At 46.6% G+C, this 24,930-nt stretch overlaps 1 protein-coding gene across 1 annotated transcript in view; it reads left to right on the top strand.

Moving 5' to 3' along the window:
* The window catches only part of LOC119978492 (metabotropic glutamate receptor 4-like), a 1,510,615-nt gene that overhangs the window by 1,052,638 nt on the left and 433,047 nt on the right, over positions 1-24,930 (top strand). The window contains exon 8 of the mRNA XM_038820161.1: positions 22,620-22,759. Within this exon, the coding sequence (XP_038676089.1) occupies positions 22,620-22,759 (140 nt within the window). The remainder of the gene's footprint in view (positions 1-22,619; positions 22,760-24,930) is intronic.

Here is a 24,930-nt window from a genome sequence, read left to right as displayed (position 1 = left end):
AGGTTAGGTGGACTGGCTATGTTTCATTGCCCCGAGGTGGGGTTACGGGGATAGGGTGGGAGATTGGGCCCTGGTGGTCTGCTTTTTCAGAGGGTCGGTGCAGACTTGATGAGCTGATTGGCCTCCTTCTGCACTGTGGAGATTCAATGATTCTATGAAACCACTTAATTGGCATTCCATGCACCATCTTAAACATTCAATCCCATCATCACAGGCGCAAAATGGCAGACGTGTGCACCAGCTACCAGATACACTGTAGCTCATTCCATAGCACCTCAGAATCTGACCTTTGCCACCTAAGAGGACAAATGAAGCAGGCACAAGGGAAGATCACCAACTGCAAGGTCCCCCCTTGTAGCACACCATTTGGAAATATATTTCTGTTGTTTCATTGTTGCTGGGTAAAATCCTGCAACTCCCTTACACGGGGTTAGCATTGCTTCCTACCTTTAGTACAGTCTGGGCTGGATTTTTCTGGAGGAAGTGGTCAAGTTGGGAAAACTCTCAATCTGGCAGTCCCATCTCCTTTAAAGAGGCTCCCACCCACCATATTATCAGTCTGAGAAGGTAGGGGTGAGCTGGAGATAGGCCCGCCACCTCAGGAGGCAAGCCTGAGATGGCATTGGAGAGGAGGCAAATAATATACAAATTTCAAAGGACATTCAGTACTTAGAAAGGTTCATCTGCTCTGTTTCATATCAGTGATGTGTGCCCTTGGCCCAGTTGTAGTTATAAGCACCAGGTCCTTAAACAGTCATCCCTTTCCAGAGCCACTGACCCAGTATCCACTCGGAGCAGACCTCAGAAGCATGGGGCGGAATTCTCCGACCCCCAGGGGGTCAGAGAATTGCCCGGGGCCAGCGTCAATCCCGCCCCCGCCGTGGCCGAATTCTCCGCCACCCGGGAATCGGCGGGGGCGGGAATCGCGCCGCGCCAGTCGCGGGCCCCCCGCGGCGATTCTCCGGCCCGCGATGGGCCGAAGACCCGCTGCTGACAGGCCTCTCCCACCGGCGGGAATCAAAACACCTCAGGTGCCAGCGGGATTGGCGGCGCGGGCGGGCTCCGGGGTCCTGTGGAGGGGGGGGGGGCGCGGGGCGATCTGACCCCGGGGGGGTGTCCCCACGGCGGCGTGGCCCACGATCGGGTCCCACCGATCAGCAGGCGGGCTTGTGCCGTGGGGCTACTCTTTTTCTTCCGCCCCGCCATGGCCTTCACCATGGATGGGGCGGAAGATACCCCCTCCCCTGCACATGCGCCGGTATGACGTCAGCAGCCGCGGACTTCCGCCGGCCGGCAAAGGCCTTTTTGCCCCAGCTGGCGGGGCGCCAAAGGCCGTTCACGCCGGTTGGCGGAGCAGCAACCACTCCGGCGCGGGCCTAGCCCCTCAATGTGAGGGCTTGACCCCTAAAGGTGCAGTTGACGCCACTCCAATACGCCGCCCCGCCGGGTAGGGGAGAATCCCAGCCTTAGTCTTTGAAATTGACATGAAAACGAGTAGACTTCTAACGGTTTAATAAGATGTCAATCATTGCACTTCAGACTGATTAGAACATATTTAAGAAAGTTAAATCCCCTCAGGAAACCAATCTGCTACAAAAACATACAAACATCTATTCACTGATCAAATCAACAAACAGATAATCCTTTAATAATCTCTTGAAACTGTTGATCAAGCACAGCCCCCTTCTGAGGCAGGTAGTCAATGAACTTTTGGAGCCCAGTCAAGGATTGATAATTTTCCAGCTATAAAAACAAACAAACAATTACAGCTCTGTGCACTGAATCCTATTTAAACTGCAATACCACATGGCTGTCTTTTTTTTTCTAAGCTACACCAGGTAGCCTGTCAATCAGTGTACTCCAGGAGCAGCTGTATTTGTTTCCTTCTGAGGGAAAGATGAAGACTCTTTTTTTCAAATTTAAAAAGACTGAAAATTTAAATAATTTCCGATCATGACACTGAGTTCCCAAGGGCACTCCTGTTTTGATTGTATAATAGCACTTTACTCAATAACAAATGTAAATGTAAATCAACACTTACAACTGCTGATCAATGCCAGGGTCTATTTACCTTTGCAGTACAGGAGCCTATAATTAATCACTAATAAATAATTAATAGAGAAAAATCTAACTTACAGTTTCTAACCATTGAAACTAAAAAGACAAACCCTGTTAATGAAGGAATTCCAGGACTGGATAACTTTTGTTTTGGTTCTCCACCTGGGGTTTGTTTTTCCTTGTGATATACACAGGGACTCTGAAGCCACTTGCACCATACATTCTTAAAGGAGGGGCCTAACTGTACAGACATTGCTGGGGTGGGAAGACCGGGGGTGGGGCGGGTGGTGGATGTGGGTGCGTGGGTTTGGACTCACCACCATATGTAGCTGACAAGGTGGAGTGTTATGTGCTTCTGGGCTTCGTGCACCCTTAATGCTCATCACCAAAAATGGCCGGAAAGGGAATGGGGGTGGAATGTGTGATGAGGGTCTTGCCTATCATTTTTAAAGGGCTTTTGAGTCAGCCCAACTCTGTAAAAACCCTGGCCTAGGTCTCTATTATAGTTCTTACTGTTCAGGGCAGGTTCTTGTCTCAAGATTCTTTCTGGATAGAGTCCCACTTCAGGTGCAACTGCCACTCGACCGTAGATTGCTCATCCTTGAAGAGCTGGTAAGGAGTGCACTTATGGGAACCTCTCAATAATGACTTCACCCTTGGGTTGTGGCCAGTGTGTGGACAGCGCCTGGATCTCACATGATGTTTCTAAACCCAATTCAGCGAACTGCAGAGACATGAGTTACACAAGACTCAATCTTTGCCTGAATGTCCTCAATCTTTGGTGCCGGTTATGCCGATATCAGGGAAATTCTGTGAAAGAAATCAGTGCAATCAAATGGAAACATATTTTAAATGTCTGGTATAAATCGTGGAGAATATATAATAAAACATTGTAATGTAAGGAACCTATTGATTTACCTTAGGTGGGTTTCTGCTATGAATTTTTTGTTGATGTAGAGAGCTCACCATCGACCTGGGAGGGACCTTTCACTATTCTGAGCCCAAGAGCTTCAAGAGTTAGCAAAAGCCAGGATGAAGGTTACTAGGGGTGGCCTAGCCAGTGATGCGCACGTCCCATTAACTAATAACAAATAAAGACACTCCTCAAGTGTGCAGGGGACTGATGCCAGAGCTGAACTCACTAAAATATTCCATCAGCAGCACAAAGTACTGGCAAAGTTCCTGCTTATTTTCCTGTTGGAACCACCTTTTCCCTTAGAATAGTGCCTTGAGTATTGACAGGCGAGAGTATGAAACTTTCCAGGTCCAATTGATAATTTACTCATTAGTGGAGTGATTACTGCTCCCTAGTGGAACCTTGTATATTTTCCCTGTGAATTTCATTAAGACTTAGCCTGTTACCAGCTGCTATACTTCTCAAGTGCTTTTCCTTTCCTTGAGACCTTGATAAGGATGGCAATATTTGGGGAATTATTTAAGGCCAGTCCATATCTTTCGAGTATTCATAAAAGGACCAATGTGTAAGAGCATAAAAGGAAGTTTTCTAACCACAGTAACTTCAATTCTACTTTTATTCGATAATATGCATCATGCAAAGTCAAAGGAACCATGTATTATAAAAATAATAATCGCTTATTGTCACAAATAGGCTTCAATGAAGATACTGTGAAAAGCCCCAAGTCACCACATTCCGGCGCCTGTTCGGGGAGGCTGGTACGGGAATTGAACCCGTGCTGCTGGTCTTGTTCTGCATTACAAGCCAGCTGTTTAGCCCACTGAGCTAAACCAGCCCCATATATAGTTATTGATTGTGACTTGCTTTGATTGTGACTCAACTTAGAATGAAATTTTATACTAACACAAGTAGACTATTTGAATATTGCTGAAAAAAGAGATGCTGTTGAAGCTTTTCATCTTGCACTCACCAGGACAGATTCATAAGAATACCATTTATAAAGGGAACAATGATTTGTCTCACATGAGAAGAGAGTGCTGATTGGTTGGCAAGTGGACTCAATTAGTAGAGGCGTTGCCATGGAAGCTTTTGTTTAAATTCAAGCCATTCTGAAAGGTCAAGGCATTGCCAAGTGGGCACAAAACAGGTAGTGGCAGTCCCCAAACCTTTTATTCACTTTAAAAAGGCACAATGCGTGGATTTGTGCTTTCTATTCACAAAGGTCAAGGTCTTGTGTGTGAATATATGTGGTGCCTAGCATGTGTAAATGAACCACACCATAAGGTTGACTGATAATCATAAACTGGTTGACAGTGTAATTCTTAACGCTATCAGGATTGTTAGCAGGTGTTGTCCAATCATGGAAGTGCATCTAATGTTGGACATCATGTTTTGAGTTTTGCAACCATGGGCTGGTTGGATACACCCATTACTTTGCCTGTTGCGGATAGCCAAAGGGATGTGCTGCTAGATATGATCCGCCAGCCTTTGGGATGTACAGCCTACGTGCCTGGCAGCACAACTGGCACTGAAATTCATATACCACATTCCGCAATTGTGTGATAGGCAGAAGCGTCTTTTTGACAAACATATCATCCACGTATCCAAAATAAGCAAGGGATAGGGGTTACGTGTCATTCAATTTATGGGCAGGACGGTAGCATTGTGGGTAGCACAATTGCTTCACAGCTCCAGGGTCCCAGGTTCGATTCCGGCTTGGGTCACTGTCTGTGCGGAGTCTGCACATCCTCCCCGTGTGTGCGTGGGTTTCCTCCGGGTGCTCCGGTTTCCTCCCACAGTCCAAAGATGTGCAGGTTAGGTGGATTGGCCATGATAAATTGCCCTTCGTGTCCAAAATTGCCCTTCGTGTTGGGTGGGGTTACTGGGTTATGGAGATAGGGTGGAGGTGTTGACCTTGGGTAGGGTACTCTTTCCAGGAGCCGGTGCAGACATGATGTGCCGAATGGCCTCCTTCTGCACTGTAAATTCTATGAAGACATATATCTTGTGGAAACCAACAAAGATGCTTGCAAAAGCTGGGCCCAGAGGGGATCTCAGGGCAACACCATCTATTTGGGCAACTATGGTGTCATTAATGCTGAATTCAATAATTTGCTGAGTTTATAAGTTCAATTAATACAGATTTAGACAATAGCGCCACACCTAGATCACCATGATATAATGACATGGTACAAATGTCTATGGCTTCTTTAAGCACCACTTTGGTGAATTGGCTAGTAATGTCAAATAAGTGCCTGCATTGATGTCGATCTGCAAGTCCTGTATGGATTTTGCAAAGCTGAAGGAATCCTTCATCGTGTGTGTGCAATACTTGCTAAAAACTGGTTGCAACAATTCGCAGAACCATTTGGCCAATGCATGTTGTGCAGAATCAGTCATTGATAAGCTAGGGCGTAAGGGATATTGTAAGGGATAAGCCCATACATATGTGGCTGCAGTGAACCGTGAGGATGAATCCTAACAAATACATTATCAGACAGCTAAATACTCTCACACACGTCCAACAAGCATTTTTGTAACTTGCTTTTGAAGAGAGCTGTGCAGTCATGTTTCGCAGCAGGACCAATGGATACAAATTTAGACCAGTCATTAAGAACAGCATGCATCTTGTTGATATAGTCACACTTGCTGGATGACCAGTCCAGTACCTTCGTTGAATTTACAGATATGTATTTCTGGATTGGCCTTGAAGCCTCACAATGCTACCAGACATTTGTGTCTGAACAAAGAACAAAGAAAAGCACAACACAGGAACTGGCGCTTTGGCCCTCCAAGCCTGTGCCGATCATGATGCCCTAACCAAAAGAACCTTCTGCCCTTACTCGGTCCGTATCCCTCTATTTCCTCCCTACTCATGTATCCATCCAGGTGCCTCTTAACTGTTGCTAATGTGTTGAATGTGAAAATCATCAGTCACTGGGCATCTTGTAACATGTGTGCGCAAGGACAGCTAGGTGTGCTTTCAAGGACTCAGCACCTTCAGTGGATATTGGTTTATGGCAGGATAGCTGAAAGTAAAGGAGTTTGACCTCAGCAAATACCTCTTCCTGCTTAATGTGGGATAAAGACACGCTAAAATTTAAACCATGCACAGGAACAAATTCCTCGCTTTCAGAATACATGGTAGAGATATTTACTGCATGTTTGATGGGTGTCATTAATTGTGCTGCCAAACTATTTCCACTTAAGTGAGTTTACAATGCGAGTGTGTTTCAAGTGAATATTGGGCGCAATTTAACCACTGTGTTTTGCCTGAGACTGATCTGGGCATGCTGGTTAGCTAGCAGGAAAGGCCAAAATTGAGATTTTCGCTGAGCGCAAATCAGTTTGCTATCTCACAATTCTGCTCCGGATAGTGAGTTCCTGATCACCCCCAAATAATGCGAGCATATCATTACCCCTCGTTTGCATTAATTTCCATCTCCTGCGTGAGCTTCAAGTCGGATATAATGGCTTCCTGGGAACTAACTGGCTCACCAGTGAGAAATCAAGTTGTTTAGTACTCCTATTTAAAAACGTAAAGCTGGAACAATGGTTGCTGAGGGGAACTGAGGAGGTGAGTAACCATTTCCACTTTTCGGCATGCAGCTCAAGGGCACTGAGCGGCTGCCCCAGTGCTCGAGGAGGGGACCCCTCAGGGGGGTTGGGCTTGGTTGGGGGCAGAAACATTTCAGGTCGGGGGCCGCACTTAGGTCGGGGTGGGGGATGATGGGCTTTTCGACTGTGAAGTCTTCAAACCATCATTAGATAATGTGGAGACCCATCATAGCGGCAACTACAGATGAAACTTGTCTATCCTACCAAAAGCTTCATGGACAGAGCCCTGTTCTTGGTTCTATGCTGAAAGTCACTTTAACTCCCTTTGTCTGTGAGCAGCCTGAGCTTGCTAAAACAGAATTGGCCTTGTTAATTGTGAGAGCACTTTGCAGATTGTGTTTGCTGTTTGCTCCTGCTGGTGGCTGCAGATGCCTGGAGGCTGCTGTTGCTGTTTCCTTCCTTTTCTATAGCTGGTTGGAAGGACAATTTTTCTAAGATGCCTGGGTCCTGGAACATCGGGCTCAGGGCGACGTATGGGTCGAGACGGCAATCCGGTTTGAAATGGGCCACCTGTTAACGCAGTTGAACAAATCCTTTTCCAGATTGTTGATGCTTTTGTTGCTGGTGGGGTGAGTGCTGCATGTAACTGGCACGTCACAGCGGGTTAAAAACGCTGGGAGTCAAGTATGTTCAACTGCAGCTTGAGTGCCAGTGGAATATATGGATGCCAGGATTTGGGTCCAGTGAGATTGGATCCGTGTGGGAAGGTCTGCACAGCTGCAGCTTCTGGACGAAGAATGGCACTGATACATGGAACTAGTCACACATTGATGGACAGATCATTTCTACAACAAGGTTCGGGACATGTTAACACTTTTTCAGGCTTATCCTCTGTTTCTGTTGAGGAACCTGTGAGGGGTGATAATGTGTTTTCTTTGTGTGAAAATGAGCCGATCTAGCTTTGTATTGGTACCAGTGTAGAACGGTGACGTTTCCTTTTTGTTTAATGATTAGTGTGATATGTGGAATGTTATATAGTTGATTTTTAAATCTTTGTTACTGTTGACCATTCAATAAACAAAATATTCTCAAGTGACTTCTTGTGGGTACATGTGCCATGTCTCAGACGATGATTATTGCATCGTATTTCAAGCAAATAATGAAGTCTGAACAGTTTGCCTGACCTCAACGATGTCAGCACCATACAGGCAGCAGCCAACAATCAAACACTCAAAAGCTGGACTTCAGCACTGGGGATATCAGGATATCCTCATGCAAAAGGGCACGTGTGTGGATCAGGGGAGGGCACCTGAGCGCGGTCTCCCTAATGTTCCCATATGGGGTTGGGCATCTAGGGGATCCTGCTATGGCTGGGGATAAGTGTGCAGAGCGAGGTTCTCCAAAGCAATTGGCTCGCTGGATGGTACTCTGAGAGAAAGTGGGACACGTAGGGTGGGGCAAGCTTAATGGATTGAGGCTCCAGGCGTGGAAGCCCAACTGACTGTCGGTCTCTCTCTCCAATTCCTTACAGATATAACAATGTGGCTGGTATTGTCGGTCCCAAAGAGGCTGCCCTTGCGATGCTGGTTGCAGCCCAGGTGGCCAGGCGCCGGAGAAGGTGGCAGCAGTGTCGAGGCAGGCTGGAGGCGTCACCCCAAGAGCAGGGGACTGCCGCACAACCTGAAGACTTGGCTGCCCATCAGGCCGAGGAAGGAACCAGCAGGTGACGCTAGCTTCGGCCCAAAGTGTACAGGTGCTGGTGGTCTTTTGAGGAGCTGATGGACGGCATGTGCCACAGGATACTCCGTCTTAACAAAGAGACAGTGCGGCACCTATGCCATATCCTCGTAAACACAGCACCCCATGGAGGAGGAAGACACCCAACCTCCGGTGGCCGTGAAGTTCATTTCAGCCCTGAACTTCTGTGCAACTGGTTCATTCCAGGGCTCGAGTGGGATTTGTGTGGCATAGCACAAGCTACGGCCCATGAGTGCATCTTTGAGGTCACGGATGCCCTGTATGCCTGGGCATCATTATATTAACTGAGCTGGACAAAGCCCACAAAGATGCCCAAGCAGCAGGATTCTCCACCATCACCATATGCCCAAGGTCCAGGGGGTAATTGATGGCACGCGTGGCATCAAGGAGTGCCCTTCATTAACAGGAAAGGGCTCCACTCCCTGAATTTTCAACTCATGTACTACTATCGTCTCCAGATCATGCATGTGTGTGCACGCTTCCCTGCGAACATGTATGACAGCTACATCCAGGGTCACCCGGAGGTCTCCGGCATCTTCGAGGACCACCCCAGGATGACGGTGGCTCTTGGGAGATAAGGTGTATTAGCTGATTTCCTGACTCATGGCACCAGTGCGGAGGTTGGAGAATGAGGCGGAGACCCAGTGTAACGAGGCCCATGCTGCGTCCCGTACTGTCACCCAGGAGCAATGTATCAAATGACTCAAAATGCTGTTCCGATTCCTGGACCACTCTGGTGATGCACATCACTGCACCCCACTAGAGGGTCTCCCACTTTGTGGTGGTCTGCTGTGCCCTCCACAACCTGGCACAGCAGTGGGGCGATATGCTGAAGGAGGAGGAGGAGGGACACGTGGCCTCATCTGAGGAGGAGGAGGCTTTGTCCGTCAGCTCAAAACCTCCTCACCCCCGCCCCCCCGTCAAATCCCTCATTCCCCCTCCCATTCCCCTCCTTTCTGCATTCCCCTCCTTGCCCCCCTCCCCCCATTTCCCTATTCCCCCCACCCTCGACTACCCTGTTCCACCACCCTAGGGTTTGTATAACATCACCGCAGGGTGATGGACCTGTGTCGGCACTGTCCGTGTTACAATATAAGGCAGGAGAGTGCTGATAACTCGCTGTGAAGTATTCTCTAGTTCTCAGTTCATGCCAAAGTTTGACTATCGTCATTCTGCTGACAGTGCTTTCACACCCATCCTCTGAAAATGGTACCGGGATCTGCACCGGGAGCATTTGCTCTTGGACCACTGTGCCAGAGGGTCAGAGGGTGGTGGGAGCAGAGGGAAACAGTGGGTGGGGTGCAGGCAGATCAGATATGAAGATCTGCGTGACAGAGGCTGAACATGTATCAGGTGTAGCATGTTTTAATAGTGTGCATAGGACATTTCTATTTCCCCTTGCTACACATAGTGACACCCCCCCTCCCCCCCCCCTCCCCCCCCCCCGGTGCACCTCAGGGCCCACTCAATGATCCTCACCTTTGTTGATCTTGCGTTGTCTAGTGCTATGTCAAGTTGTGTCCCCATGATGCATATCAGAGCTTTGTAGGCAGCCTGCTGCTTTCCACGTACTTGATGGTGGCCTTTGATGCCCTTGATGGGCACACTCTAGAGGACCTGGGCCCAGGGGTCCTGCCCCACTTATCAATGTTACTGGCTTCACTATTTTGCCCGCTAACCTTGAGATATACTGATGTCAGGAGGGGGGGATTTGGAAGAACTGGAGTCCGCCGTTGTCTCTTTCGTGGCAGGCTCTGGGTTGGCCTCCAGTGCTTCCTCTTGCCTTGGATATCACCACTCAAAACAATGACCTCGTACTGCAGGCTTTCCACTGCCATCGTCACCCTAGCAATATTGGGCTCGGTGCCACACATTGTCGGCATCATCTCCTGCACCTGTAGCCTTTGGGACCCCTCCAATCGGCTGTGCACTCACTGGAATGCTGCTCATATCCCCTCCTGAATCTCATGGCCGTATCCTAGCATCTGCATCAGCTCTGGGACAACCTTTTCCAGAAGCTCGGCATCTGTCTGGGGCTCAGCTGAGTCCTGGGGTCCAGCAGATGCCCAACTGCTGACTCCCTGGATATTCCTGCCTCCATCTGATGTGCATCAGCAAGTATGGTGCTCAACAGGATGTGCCCCAGAAGCCTGTCCACTAATGTCATCCACAGTATGTGCGCTGGTGGAAGGTGGAGGTGATAGTTGTAATCCCTCGATGGTAGCCTCCTCGTAGCTCTCCTCCGAGGTGGTCTCTTGATTGGCAGGGTGGGAAATGACTCTGGATGACCTGGCCCCATTATATGGAAATCCTGTGAGAGAACACACATGTGGGGCAAAATTCTCTGACCCCCCCGCAGGGTCGGAGAATCGCCTGGGGCCGGCGTAAATCCCGCCCCGCCGTGGCCGGAATTCTCAGCCACCCAGGAATTGGCGGGGATGGGAATCGCGCCGCGCCGATCGGCGTGCCCTCCGCGCTGATTGGTGAACCCCATGCGGGGATTCTCCGGCCCGCAATGGGCCGAAGTCCCGTCGCTGAGAGGCCAATCCCGCCGACGTGGTTTCAACCACCTCTGGTGGCGGCGGGATTGGCGGCGCAAGCGAGTCCCCGGGGTCCTGGAGGGGGGCGTGGGGCGGTGGCCTGGCCCTTGATCGGGGCCCACCGATCGGCGGGCGGGCCAGTGCCGTGGGGGCACTCTTTTTCTTCCACCGCCGCCACGGCCTCCACCATGGCAGAGGCGGAAGAGAACCCCCCTACCGCGCATGCGCTGGTGGTGACGTCAGCGGCCACTGACGCACCGGCGCATGCGCAAACCGGCGAAGGCCTTTCGGCCAGTCCGACGCCGGGCGGCAGGCGTCAAAGGCTGTTGGCGCCAGTCGGCGTGGCGCCACCACTCCGGCGCGGGCCTAGCCCCTAAAGGTGCGGAGAATTCCGGCCGTGGTTAGTGAAAGGGAAGGACCATTTTGTCTGATATGAACAATTCGCTTGAGAAATGTCATCTGAGTGAAGGGGCAGTGGATTCTCATCTCTGCAGCTGATAGAGACATCTGGTCAGCCCTCAAATGTGGCGAAGAGACTGAACCCGAGCCATTATGTTTTCAAATTTTAAGACAGTGCAGAAAGATTGATTCGTTCCAGGAGTGATAATATAAGAAATAGAGCTTGGTTATTTTATAAACAAACTTTAGTAAAACAAAACAAAAGAAAACAATGCTTAAGCCTGTAAAGTTCAACTCTCCCACGAATAGATGACATGTACTTTCTTAACTTCACATACCAGTTCCCATTAAAAACCACTTTAAAATAAACATGAAACTCTCATTCCATTTACACAGACAGGCAAAGGCAATACTTGCATTTAAGGAGAAATTTTTCTTCTGCTGGCGACATTCATTTTGAACCATTTTTTAAAGCCTGCCTCGGTGGCAACTTTCATGACCTCTCTTGGTCCATTTCTAAAGCTGCCTTCTCTGTTACTTTCATGATCTCTCTTGGTCTATTTTCAAAGCTTTCTTCACTGTAACTTTTCAGATCAGCATTCTCTCTCTCTCTGTATATATCTACTTTATCGACTCTCTCTACCTACTCTCTCCACCTGCTCTCTCCACCTGCTCTCTCTATCTACTCTCTCTATCTACTCTCTCTCTCTACTCTCTCTCTCTCCCCTCAAACAAATGTTCTCTTAGGGGCCGGTTTAGCTCACTCGGCTAAATCGCTGGCTTTTAAAGCAGACCAAGCAGGCCAGCAGCACGGTTCGATTCCCGTACCAGCCTCCCTGGACAAGCGCCAGAATGTGGCGACTAGGGGCTTTTCACAGTAACTTCATTGAAGCCTACTCATGACAATAAGTGATTTTCATTTTCATTTCATTTCCCTCCTGGTGTTTCAGCCTTGAATGCATCAGCGTCAGCTTGCCTGTTTGATTGCATACTTATGTTTATAGAAAAGAACCGAGTCATACTATTGATATACAAATAGCCTCCCATTGACTGACAAAGAGGCTATCAGACTCTCTGGTGTGCTAATGGCTGCTCAAACAGGAGTGTCCGGAAGAACAATCGAGCTGGGGCATGCTGTGTATTCCCACTGACTGGGACAATGTAACTCATCCAGGCATGGGCGTATCCCTCTGAATTTGTGCTTGAAGGTTTTTTTCCCCCTCAGTCTATTTAAACCCTACATTATCTGCTAATTTCTGGACCCAATTTTCATTAACAGGAAGGGGTTCCACTCCATGAATGTTCAACTCGTGTACGGCCACTGCCTCCAGATCATGCATGTGCGTGCACGCTCCCGAGGGAATCTTGTAGATGTAACTGACCTCAATACTCTGCCCCCACCTTGGCCTTTTCCCATTGGCTATCTCCCCCTGCAGGGACAAAGAGAGGGCATTGTGAGCCTTATGCTTGTTGGATCGGTGGGGGAGGGGGTGAATCGATAGCAGGTGGCATGTGTGGGCACTGCACCTGGACATGAAAGGGTTGTGCTGGTGGATGCAAGGGGGTGCTGAGCAAGAAGATCAGATGTGGGAAGGGTGTGAGGTGTCATCCAGTGATTTATTGAGGGGGTGTTTTGGGAATTTGAAGGGTAGCAAGTTGAAACCAGGAGAGAGGTGGTGATTTACAATTGCAGCTCAGTGGAGGTCATTGGTCGTCTTCCGACACTGGACGCTGGTCCTCCTCGTCATGCTGCCCACATTGACAGCCTCCAGGGTGGTATTGTTTACCCTGCCCCTGGACCTCCGACCCCTTGGGGGAACAGGATGCTCCATCTCTCATTCACAGCATCGAGAAGCTTGTCCAGGTTGGCATCCCCAAAGCAAGGGGCAGTTATATGGGATGCCATGCTTGCGTGTTGACTGGGAATGAATGGTGAGGGAACATTTAAAAGCTCCCCCGGGTTAGTGGTGAGATGCTGAGGCACAGGTCCACCGAATGTGATGACAGTTCAGCCAGTACCTTCGAGAAGCTCGTGTGGGACTCATGTCCGTCGCTAAGTGCCGTTAGATAGGGGCCGTGATCTCTCCAACATGGGCATCGAGAAACAGCCCATCTTTGCTCCCAAAATTACGTTTCAAATTTGTACGTTAAATTGCGCCCGCTGTTTATGTTGTAGTCATCTTGTTAAGGCAACATTGCAGCACAAACGAATGAAATCAAAAAATTGAAAGAAATGTGCACACCTTAAACCAAAGTCAGGATAGTGTGTGACTTGGAGGGAATCTTGGAGGATGGTGTTCCCAACAATCCGCTGTCGAGTGCCCCAGCAGCCCATAATTCACCCATACCCACCATCACAGTTTCCGAAGTCAGATCGGCCTTCCTGAAAGTGAACCCACGCAAGGCGATGGGCCCGGACGGGATCCCTGGTCGTGCACTCAGAGCCTGCGCATACCAGCTGGCAGAAGTATTCACAGACATCTTTAACCTATCCCTACTCCACTCTGAGGTCCAAACCTGCTTCAAGAAGACCACCATCATACCGGTACCAAAGAAGAACCAGGCAACGTGCCTCAATGACTACCGCCCGGTGGCGTCAGTTGTAATGAAGTGCTTCGAGAGGCTGATCATGAAGCGCATCACCTCCATACTCCCGGAACGCCTTGACCCACTTCAATTCGCATACCGTCGCAACCGGTCCACATCAGATGCCATTTCCCTGGCCCTATACTCATCCCTAGAGCATCTTGAAAACAAGGACTCCTACATCAGACTCCTATTTATTGACTACAGCTCCGCCTTCAACACCATAATCCCAGCCAAGCTCATATCAAAGCTCCAAAACCTAGGACTTGGCTCTCCACTCTGCAACTGGATCCTTGACTTTCTGACCAACAGACCACAATCAGTAAGAATGAACACCAACACCTCCTCCACAATAGTCCTCAAGACCGGTGCCCCGCAAGGCTGCGTACTTAGCCCCCCACACACACGACTGTGTGGGAAAACTTGGTTCCAACTCCATCTACAAGTTTGCTGACGATACGACCAGAGTGGGCTGGATCTCGAATAACGCCGAGTCCGAATACAGGAGGGAGATAGAGAACCTAGTGGAGTGGTGTAACGACAACAATCTCTCCTTCAATGCCAGCAAAACTAAAGAGCTGGTCATCGACTTCAGGAAGCAAAATACTGTACACACCCCTGTCAGCATCAACGGGGCCGAGGTGGAGATAGTTAGCAGTTTCAAATTCCTAGGGGTGCACATCACCAAAAATCTGTCCTGGTCCACTCACGTCGATGCTATCACCAAGAAAGCACAACAGCGCCTATACTCCCTCAGGAAACTAAGGAAATTCGGCATGTCCACATTAACCCTTACCAACTTTTACAGATGCACTATAGAAAGCATCCTATCGGGCTGCATCACAGCCTGGTATGGCAACTGCTCGGCCCAGGACCGCAAGGAACTTCAGAGAGTCGTGAATACTGCCCAGTCCATCACACGAACCTGCCTCCCATCCATGGACTCCATCTACACCTCCCGCTGCCAGGGGAAAGCGGGTAGCATAATCAAGGATCCGTCCCACCCGGCTTACTCACTTTTCCAACTTCTTCCATCGGGCAGGAGATTCAGAAGTCTGAGAACACGCACGAACAGACTCAAAAACAACTTCCTCCCCAATGTCACCAGACTCCTAAATGACCCTCTATTGACTGACCTCATTAACACTACACCCTGTATGCTTCAACCGATGCCAATGCTTATGTAGTTACATTGTATATCTTGTGTTGCCCTATTATGTATTCTCATGTATTTTCTTGTCTTTTCTTGAATTTTGTTTAATTTCCTTTTCTTCCATGTACTGAATGATCTGTTGAGCTGCTTGCAGAAAAATACTTTTCACTGTACCTCGGTACACGTGACAATAAACAAATCCAATCCAATCCCGTGCATCTGCTGACATTGGCTACCTAGGTAGTAGAGGTCCCGGTTATGGACGGTTCTGTCAAAGGAGGCTTGGTGAATTGCTGCAGCATCTACAAGATTCACTGCAGCAATTCACCAAGCCTCCTTTGACAGAACCGTCCATAACCGGGACCTCTACTACCTAGGTAGCCAATGTCAGCAGATGCACGGGAACACCATCCTCCAAGATTCCCTCCAAATCACACACTATCCTGACTTGAAACTACATCATCATTTCTTCAGTGTTGCTGGTTCAATATCCTGGAACTCCCTCAATGATGGCAATGCGAACGTACCCACAGCATATGGGCTGCGGCAGCTCAAGGAAGTTGCAACCTACCACCTTTTCGAGGGAAATTAAGATTGGACAATAAATGCTGGCCTAGCCAGCGACACCCATATCCTGTGGCAGATTTTTATAAAAATCAAGTGATCATGTAAGGTGCTAAATAAATACAAGTCTCCAATTTAATTTTCATGGAGCCTGTGGAATTTAGCAGGTAAGGTGAATTAGCTTCTGCCACTGTTGCAACTGATTTTGAGATCCAATCAGCAGCCTCAACTTATTGTAAATAATAATTGCAACACAATAATATACTTTGAGTTGTCTGCTGTCTCTTGTTCATGATGTAGAGGGTGTTCAATTGCCACTTCCATGTAATTAATATTCATTAGTCATACTGATTAATTTCTTGGTACATTAGGTGGCATAGTTAGAGGGTGTTAACCAAGTCAAATATGCTAAGGAACAATCCTTTATGAGTTTGTTGGTAATTGTATGCTGGGAGGTTATACAAATAGTTTCAAAGGAATCGGTTGATTCTATCCAGGGTTATGATCAGTGTATTTTAATTGACTTTGGTCCTCCTAGTTTTAAGAAGGGAAAGATGAGTCAGCTGCATGCTTATGCTTCTTGTTTTCTGTCTAACACTTTCTTTTAGAAAGTAAGTAAGCGTGGACATCTTGCGAGGTGATGATAACCCAAGCCCCCTCCTTCACCACATGAATAACTTGCCTGCTTACAGTCTAGATTCTCATTTGAGGAATGAGATTCTGGAAGGATGCAGGTACCCATGCAATAATATCCCTGTATACCCCACACAGCCTTGAAGGAAACAATAAGAAAGATTGAAAGGAAAGAACTTGCAATTATAAAAGTGGTCTAAAACAGTCTGCCAACTCAGAGGTAAGGGCTAAAGACCAACTGAGCCAATCTGAAATTTAGTCCGAACCAACCATTTAAATTACCATTTCTGATTAATTCTAGATCTTAACTTACCCCCATTTTTAAAAAAGATTGGATATACGTAAATAATGAACAATTAGTTTGGCCATTCTTTGCTGCATCTGGCTTGGCCCATTGGATCTTGCTCTCCTTTGACAAAACAATTTGTCACCAAGTGGGTGGCACGGTAGCACAGTGGTTAGCACTGTTGCTTCACAGCTCCAGGGACCCAGGTTCGATTCCTGGCTTGGGTTACTGTCTGTGCGTAGTCTGCACATTCTCCTCGTGTCTGCGTGGGTTTCCTCCGGGTGCTCCGGTTTCCTCCCACAGTCCAAAGATGTGCAGGTTAGGTGGATTGGCCATGCTAAATTGCCCTTAGTGTCCAAATTGCACTTAGAACCCAGAAAAAAAGGGTATGTGGAGTTACTGGGTGCGGGGTTAGGATGGAGGTGAGGGCTTAAGTAGGGTGCTCTTTCCAAGGGCCACTGCAGACCTGATAGGCTGAATGACCTCCTTCTGCACTGTAGATTCTATGATAACCACCCGACTTATTTACTCCATACCATCCGCTTATAATTCTCCCTCCAATTAGCGAGGAGCTCATGAACCTCTTTGCTACTAAGATTTTCATCCATTCAGCAGCCTTTTTCACTTCTGTCCCTTCCCGAGCCGACTGGACCAATGTTCCTCTGAGTTATCCTCTATCATATCTCTGAACATGCATTGATTTCAAGATTCTCTACCCTTTAGCCCTCAAATGAGCTCTCCTTGTTGATGAAATCCACCCCCCCCCCCCCCCCCCCCATCAAACTTATCACCCAGCTTTCCTTCTTTGTCCACATGTTAGCTCATATTGTTAATGATTCTCTAGTCTCTGGTTCTGGCCCTTTCTTCTTCAAATCTGCTATCTTCACCCGTACCTTACAAAAGGAAACAGCCCTTGCTAACTCCATCCTTGCAAATCACCTTCACATTTTAATCTCCCTTTCCCCTCTAATGTCCTCGAATGTGTTCTTATCTCTCAAACTAGTGCCTATCTTTCCCAGAATTCCAGGCCAATTTATCCTGCCAATTTGATTTCGGCTCATGCCAAGGTTCCAAAACAGTTCTTGGCCAAGTCACAAATTACATTTTGTGACAATGACTGTCTTAATCAATTCTTCCTCAGATGTCACTTGTACACCAGCTCACCTCACCAGCTTGAATTTTGCGCTGTCTCAGAATTGTCAGATTGCTTGTCCATTACTGGTTGATCAGAAATCTCCTCCAATTAAATACTGGGAAGACCAAAGTCATTGACTTCGGCTGTCAGCACAGACTTTGTTTTGACTGACTTCACCTCTCTCCTTTGGAACTGTGTGAGGCTGATCCAGTCTGTTCACCTCACTATTTTACTTGACTCCCAGATAAACCTCCAATTATATATCAATGCCATCACTTTTGTAGACCACCTATTTCCACCTACATAATGTCACCCAAATCTGTCGCTACCTTCGCTCATCTGCCACTGAAACGCTCAACCACGGCTTTGTTATCTCCAGACTTAATTATTGCAGAGCACGCCTGGTTGACCTCCCATTCCTTAAGCCTTCATAAGATTAAAGTCATCCCAAACTCTATGCCCCTATCCCAAGTTGCACCAATTTCCTTCTGCTCATTACTTCCACGGACATGCATTGGCTACTTATCTGGTAAAACTTGAGTTTAAAAATTTCATCCTCATTTTCAAGTTCCTCCTTATATCTGTAACCTCCTCCAGTTCCACAAATATCCATGGTAACTGCACTCCTCTAAGTTAAGCTTTTGTACATTCCTGGTTATAGTTGCTTCACCATTTGTGGCTATACTTTCAACTGCCAAGGCTGTAAGCTCTGGAATTCACACCTTAAACCTCTAGGGTGATGAAGACCTAGATATATTTTAGACTGCTGCAGTTCAGCTGATCAGATGTGTTTTATATAAATGTAGCTGCAAATGTCAGAGGTTAATTTACCACTTTCCAGTGTAATGCTATCACACTGAACTTGGAATACATGATCAATGAATGCATTGACAGACACTACCAAGGGCTGTCAGAATAAAGGCAATTCTTATTTTTGATAGAAGACCTGAACCTAGAGATGGTCTCATTTGATTTCTTGATCCTGTAGTTGAGGATAGCTTCAAACACACATGTTGGCTGGGATCCAGATTTTTTTTGGAAAATCTCAGACCAAGTAACAAGCAATGCTGTTGAATTGCTTCAAGATTTTGTCCTTTCACAAGGCTTTTTTCAAGAAAACACAGTGGCTTGAATTTTGGGGCAGGATGGGAAATTCCCATTCAAAATTGATGGGCTTTTGGCTGCCTCTGAATTTTTCGTCCCGCTCGCAACAGGTCCCACCATGAAACATCCCATTAATCTAACTATTTGAATAAATCAGGGTATTCGTATTCGTCTTTATCCATTGTGATTTTATATTTGTCAAGATGACCGGGAGATCATATTCGGGGTATCGGACCAGCCAGGGTTGGAAACGGGTGGGGAGGTAGATGTCGTAGCCTTTGCCGCGTTGATCGCCCGAAGGCGGATCCTGATGGGTTGGAGAGCAGCCTCTCCACCCTGTGCCCTGGCATGGTGGGGGGATCTGTTGGAATTCTTGACTCTTGAGAAGGTTAAGTTTGAACTGAAGGGAAGGATGGAGAGGTTCTACAATTTATGGGCATTATTCATTATGCACTTTCGAGAACTGGATAACATTGAACATTAGTTGGGGAGGGGTGGGTGGGAGGGATGGGGGACGGCTGGGGAGAGGGATGATGGGTGTTAATGGTGGCCATGGGTGATTCCTGATTCCTTTTTGTCAGTTGTTTATGTGAACATGTGGGTGGATGTTTTAGATTTGGTGGGAGGATGGGATCGGTGTTATTGATATGGGGATTGACATATTTGTTACTGATTACTGTTTATTACTGATTATTGTTTATTGTTGGTGGGTGTAAATTTGGGAGAAAATGCAAAAAAGGAGGAGAATAAAGAAATATAAAAAAAAATATTTGTCAAGATGAAACTATACGATGCATGCCAAATCACATAACATTAGTGTGGTCTAAAAAGCAACCACTGGGTATTAAAGCAATGATTTCTAGCCTCTAATCATGAATTCCTTAATCACTTAATTTCAAGGTGCGCATTCAGAATATGATTTTCTTTAACAATGGAGACTGGACAGAGTAAACAAAATAGTACTGCCAGTTTTTTTTCTCAACTCCTGGGGCAGACAGGGACATATCTCAAACACAAAATAAAAGCAGAAAATTGGTCAAAATCAGGCGTTTCGGAGGGAGTGGGATAGAAGGACCAGGGAACATAAGGTGAGTATTGTGGAGACTTGAATACTGAAAGACTGAATATCACCATGCATGCCCTCCAAATGTGTACTGGTGCTTAAGGATCACTTAGAATTAAAAATAGGTTATTGTTCTCGATAGTACAGGATTGATTTTGAGATGAGATAGAGTATACTGTAAAGCCAATAAAGTGTAAACAGTTACAATTACAATGGCCAAAAAATTGGTCTTCATAAAATTTCAGGGTACTTTGAACATTAGCTATTGTAGGATGGTTATTCTTGTTGAATATAAAATCATTAAACAATAATGGGCCGGATTTTCATTGAGTGGAACTGGCTCTGGAGGCATTTACAAATGATGGGCGGGGCCCCGATGCAAATGTTCCACTCCCTTTTCCGGCAGATCCCTTTTTTTGCCATCGGGGGAGGGGTACATAGCGTGAATCACAGAGGCAGGAAACCCAAACTCAGCAGGGCCATTTCAAATTAGTGCTGAGTTCAAACCACATTTTCGCTGTTCCAAGGGCCTTAATCTGTTGCGTGGGAATCACAAATTTATGGAGTAGGCATAAATACTTGTGAAAGGCGGATAAGGTTTGTTGAAGTGTTATGATCTGAAGTTTATTAAATCACCAGTCCTTTCAAAATGGAAATAAACCAGGCTGCAGCTGTCACTTACAGTAGAAAAAAAGATAATTGCTCCTGGAGTACATTGGTTAATGGGCTAACGGATGTAGCTTAGAAAAAAGAAATAGGCATCTGTTCTTGCAGTTTGAATAGGATTCTTTGTTGACATTTCCCAAGTGTTGCTTTTTCAGCTAAGCCCATTATGAAGGCCTGGCTGAGTTTCACATGTTCTAAACACAGTTATCACAGCAGGGGAGCTGATTTAATTTTGATCATAGTTTTAAGAGACTATGAAGAAATTAGCTGACTTTGATGTGGTTAGTGAATAGAAGTCCATTTTTAAACTAGATTGACAACTTGAAGGGATGTAAACATTTTGAATGGGCTTCATGAATGGGCTTTTTCAATATCAAATATGTGAGTGATAACTCTTCTCAGATTGTTGTCCTTTTCTTTTCATCTCAACATTGCTCCTCAAGTCTGCCCATATTCAATACTGGGTGAGTGGCTAGGGAACTGGCATGGGTGGGATGAGTGAGATGAAGTTGGTACAAGGTAGGTTGAGCTGAGAGAGCCAGAGGACCTTACAGTTTTTTTTATACAACAGGGCTGAAGTCTCAGAGAATTGAGGCTGAACTTCTGACCAACCAGTCTTGGCAGTCACCTTCCTCCATGGCCACCTCTGACATGGCTCCAATATTAGCATAACAGAATTATCTGAAGTTAGCAATTTAAATCAGTTTGGCGGATGGTTCCTGGTCTAGCGCAATTCTGGATAATTGGCATGTAAACCCTAACATGGGAATGTCCAAGAGAGACTCCCCAGCGTATCTTTGTGGTACCCCCAAATCCGACACTCTGGAGCTAAGAAATTGTGGGCCAGTATTTCTGTAGTTTTGTTTTTCATTCTGCTTTGCAGCATATTCATGTGAATGAAATATGTGTCATACCATTAAAGAAACAGGACGGACTGCAGAGTAACACAGCTCAAATATTGTTCGTGCTATCTACTACATGGCACCTTACAGCCACATGAAAATGAAAATCGCTTATTGCCACGCGTAGGCTTCAATGAACTTACTGTGAAAAGCCCCTAGTCGCCACATTCCGGCGCCTGTCCGGGGAGGCTGGTACAGGAATCGAACCATGCTGCTGGCCTGCTTGGTCTGCTTTGAAAGCCAGCGATTTATCCCAGTGAACTAAACCAGCCCCTATGGCTCCCATGTGGCTCGATTGTGTTTTTACAAGGGCTGTTTAAAAATAATTAATGAACTCACAGTATCTGTAAGATGATAAGTTTTTCTTTCGATATATTTGTTCACCTCTTATGAAATCTAAATCTATCAGAAAAGAACGCAAGTTTTATATTCATCACTTTCCAGTCTAGATATAATCTTGGCTTTTAAAACTGTATTGATATAAACATTCAATCAATGCATTTTTTTTACACATACATGAAGCTCTAATCATGTTGGATGAACAAAATTGCTCCTGTTTGCAAATGATGAGGCAATTGCAGAAACAGGACTCCAAGTTCATAACTTGTATTGTTCATCCTTAAAATGTTAGGTCAAATCTAGACTTTATCAGGTAGTGGGTTTTGTCATCTCCCAAAGGCATTGTAGCCCCATCTGGTCACAGGAAGTGTAGTCCAATCAAAACGGGTAATTTTTTGTTTTGGGTGCTATTTGAAGACCATGATATATTATAGGCGCCTCCCGCCTATGGGAGTCAATGTAGGTTGCAGCCCATTTTGGTCTGGATACTCAAACAATGGAGTTGCCGTGCTGTGACTGAAATACGCTTCTCAATAGGCAGTTCACCACACCACTGAATGCAAAGAATATGCAGCAACACCCTTAGGAGGGTTTAAGCATTAAGAATTAAAACAAGCACTGTCAACAGTGGGCATATGATCTGCATAAGACTCAAACCCCTCCATCAATCACCCTTAAGAATGTTTCCCAAACCGCTAGCCAGATTTTCCTGACAGCAGCTGAGGATCTCTTTAATTTGGAAAGCTGACTGAATGTCTTGCTACATTCTGCACACTATTGTTTCCTCTGAGGATTTTGTTAACGTTTTTGAATCCTTTATTTGGACTTTCAGAAATGGGTAGAGGAGCATTGAATTGGAAATATTTATGAGAAATATTTTTGTTTGAGGTCACTGCGTGAAGTCGTTTTGAAAGGTACACACAAAAAAAAATAACCATTTATCTTCTCGCTGTCTGCAGGTAGTGCCGGGGTTCCCGTAACCTTCAATGAAAATGGTGATGCTCCTGGACATTACGACATCTACCAGTACCAAGTCAAGGACAATTCTACACGTGCATATTCAGTCATTGGAGAGTGGGCAAACAAGCTTAATTTAAGTGTAAGCACTACACCTTTCATTTTGCTTTCAAAAGTATACATGCTCTTAAGTGAAATATATGGGCTAGTCACAATTTATGGAGTGTTACTAGCGTGCCTGCCTATGGAGCCTTTACTTTCAAGGGCTGCACATAGGGTGATCTGCTCAGTGTTCCATTATCCCAATTTATCTTGTTTACTGTTCCTTTGCTCTTCTTACATTTTGCAATGGCAGTGTGGCATTCCATGATTGCTTGAGGTTTGTATCTAACAATGTGGGCCCATAGTTATGGCCCTAAACTGTAACTATGCATGTTTCAAATAGACATTCTGAATACTGGTTATCCACTCAGTGGAACTGTTGGACGTTCTGAGGATTCCATCATACTATCATTCTTGCCTCCATTAATTATCTGAGTGGAGAGGAAAAATGACAGTAATATCCAATACGCACAAAGTGGAATTTTCCAGAAAGTAGTAGAAACCAATGAAAATGTTTTCATCCTAAATTCCTCTCACTCTAAATATTGATTACATTAATTTTCTGCCTATAGTGATACAGAAATGTTAACCTAGAGTTCCAGTCACATCAATATTTAAACCAAACAGCTTTGTGCAAGATCATTAGTCACGAGAAAAAGCTTTGCTTGGTATCACTCTTGCCTGATTCAAAAGGTATTAATTCACACCATCACCCCAATCCCTGCCCCCAGATTTCAACACATCATCTAAACTGACACTTAAGCAGAGTAGGAAAGGAATGTTGACAAATGCAAACTCACTTGCTTGTCTTTAGTTCGAGTGAATGTTAAAGATACTGGGCAAGCATTTTGAGATTATAGGATTCTACGGTTATGTTGCTCAAAATGAGATCCTTACAACTAAAGAACAGCGGTGCAATTCTCCGCTGCCCATGACGGGTCAGAGAATAGTGGGAGGGCCTTCCCGACAATATTCACGGCCTCCCGCTATTCTCCCCCCCCCCCCCCCCCTCTGGCCGCCCCCCGACACGAATCGCTGCTCGCCGTTTTTTACGGCGTACAACAATTCTCCGCAGGCCGATGGGCCGAATACCGCGGAGTTTACGGCCGTTTTCACGGCCGCGATCACACCTGCTTTCAGCGTTCGTGAAAACGGCCGCAAAGTGCCCGTCCCGACAACCATGGCACCGATTGGCACGGCCGCACCATGGCCGTGCCAAGGGTGGCATGGGCCTGCGATCGGTGGGCACCGATCGCGGGCAGCGGGTCCGATACCTGCGCACTATTTGTTCTTCCGCCGCCCCGCAGGATCAGTCCACGGCGTGGCGGAGGAGCAAGACGGCCCGCGCATGCGCGGGTTTTGACGTGTCTGCATGATGATGTCATCCACGCATGCGTGGGTTGGAGCCGTCCAACCCGCGCATGGGCGGCTGACGTCATCATGCGTGTCAGCCGGCGTGACGCTTGGCGCGCGGACTTAGCGATGGTCACTAAGCCCGCGAGGCCGTGCTTCACGGGTCCCCGCTGCTAGCCCCGCCCGGGGGGGAAGAATCGGGTCCCGGGAGGGGGCGCGGAGGCTGCCGTGAAACACGGCCAGTTTCACGGCAGCCTTTACGACTCACCGCATTTGCGGAGATTCATTGCTTATTCATTTGTTTCTGAGATTTTTTTGATGGTTGTCAGAGTCACTGCCCTTCAAAGTAATACTGTAAGCTTTAGGCTTGGGATTCACAGATCAAGTAAAAAAAGGGGGTCAAGCTCATAAGTGATTTTGGTATAGTTTATTAAGAAGCAACAGTTTAAATATAACACAGAAGCTAACTAGGCAGGGAAAGTATACAGCCTGTGACAGGCAAGGATGCTTTACTGATCCCAAAGGACGACCGGACTAGTGAAGCCAATTTCTGCATCCAGGAACGACAGTATCTTGTCTGTTCTGTTCGCAGCCGTCTTCTCTTGTGACCTCTTTCTTCTTGATCAAGGTGTTAGGAGGCTATCTCTCCCAGTCTTCCTGCTCCTGAAGAAGACTTACCAGCAAGGATAATTTTAAGAAAATCTACCATGTCCGAAGTGATTGTTTTCTCTCTTGAGTGCCTGTTTTACATTTTTATTTAAAAACGTTTGATTTGAGTCATGCATCAAATCTAAACAGAAATTTCTGTGTTAGAGACAGGTCCTTGGCAGCGATAACAGGCTGGTCCTGCACTTTTCA

This window comes from Scyliorhinus canicula, chromosome 15 (genome assembly GCF_902713615.1).
Source record: "Scyliorhinus canicula chromosome 15, sScyCan1.1, whole genome shotgun sequence".
In the NCBI taxonomy this organism is placed as follows: Eukaryota; Metazoa; Chordata; class Chondrichthyes; order Carcharhiniformes; family Scyliorhinidae; genus Scyliorhinus; species Scyliorhinus canicula.
The sequence above is the reverse complement of the archived record's forward strand: the minus strand, read 5'-3'. Positions and strand labels throughout refer to the sequence as shown.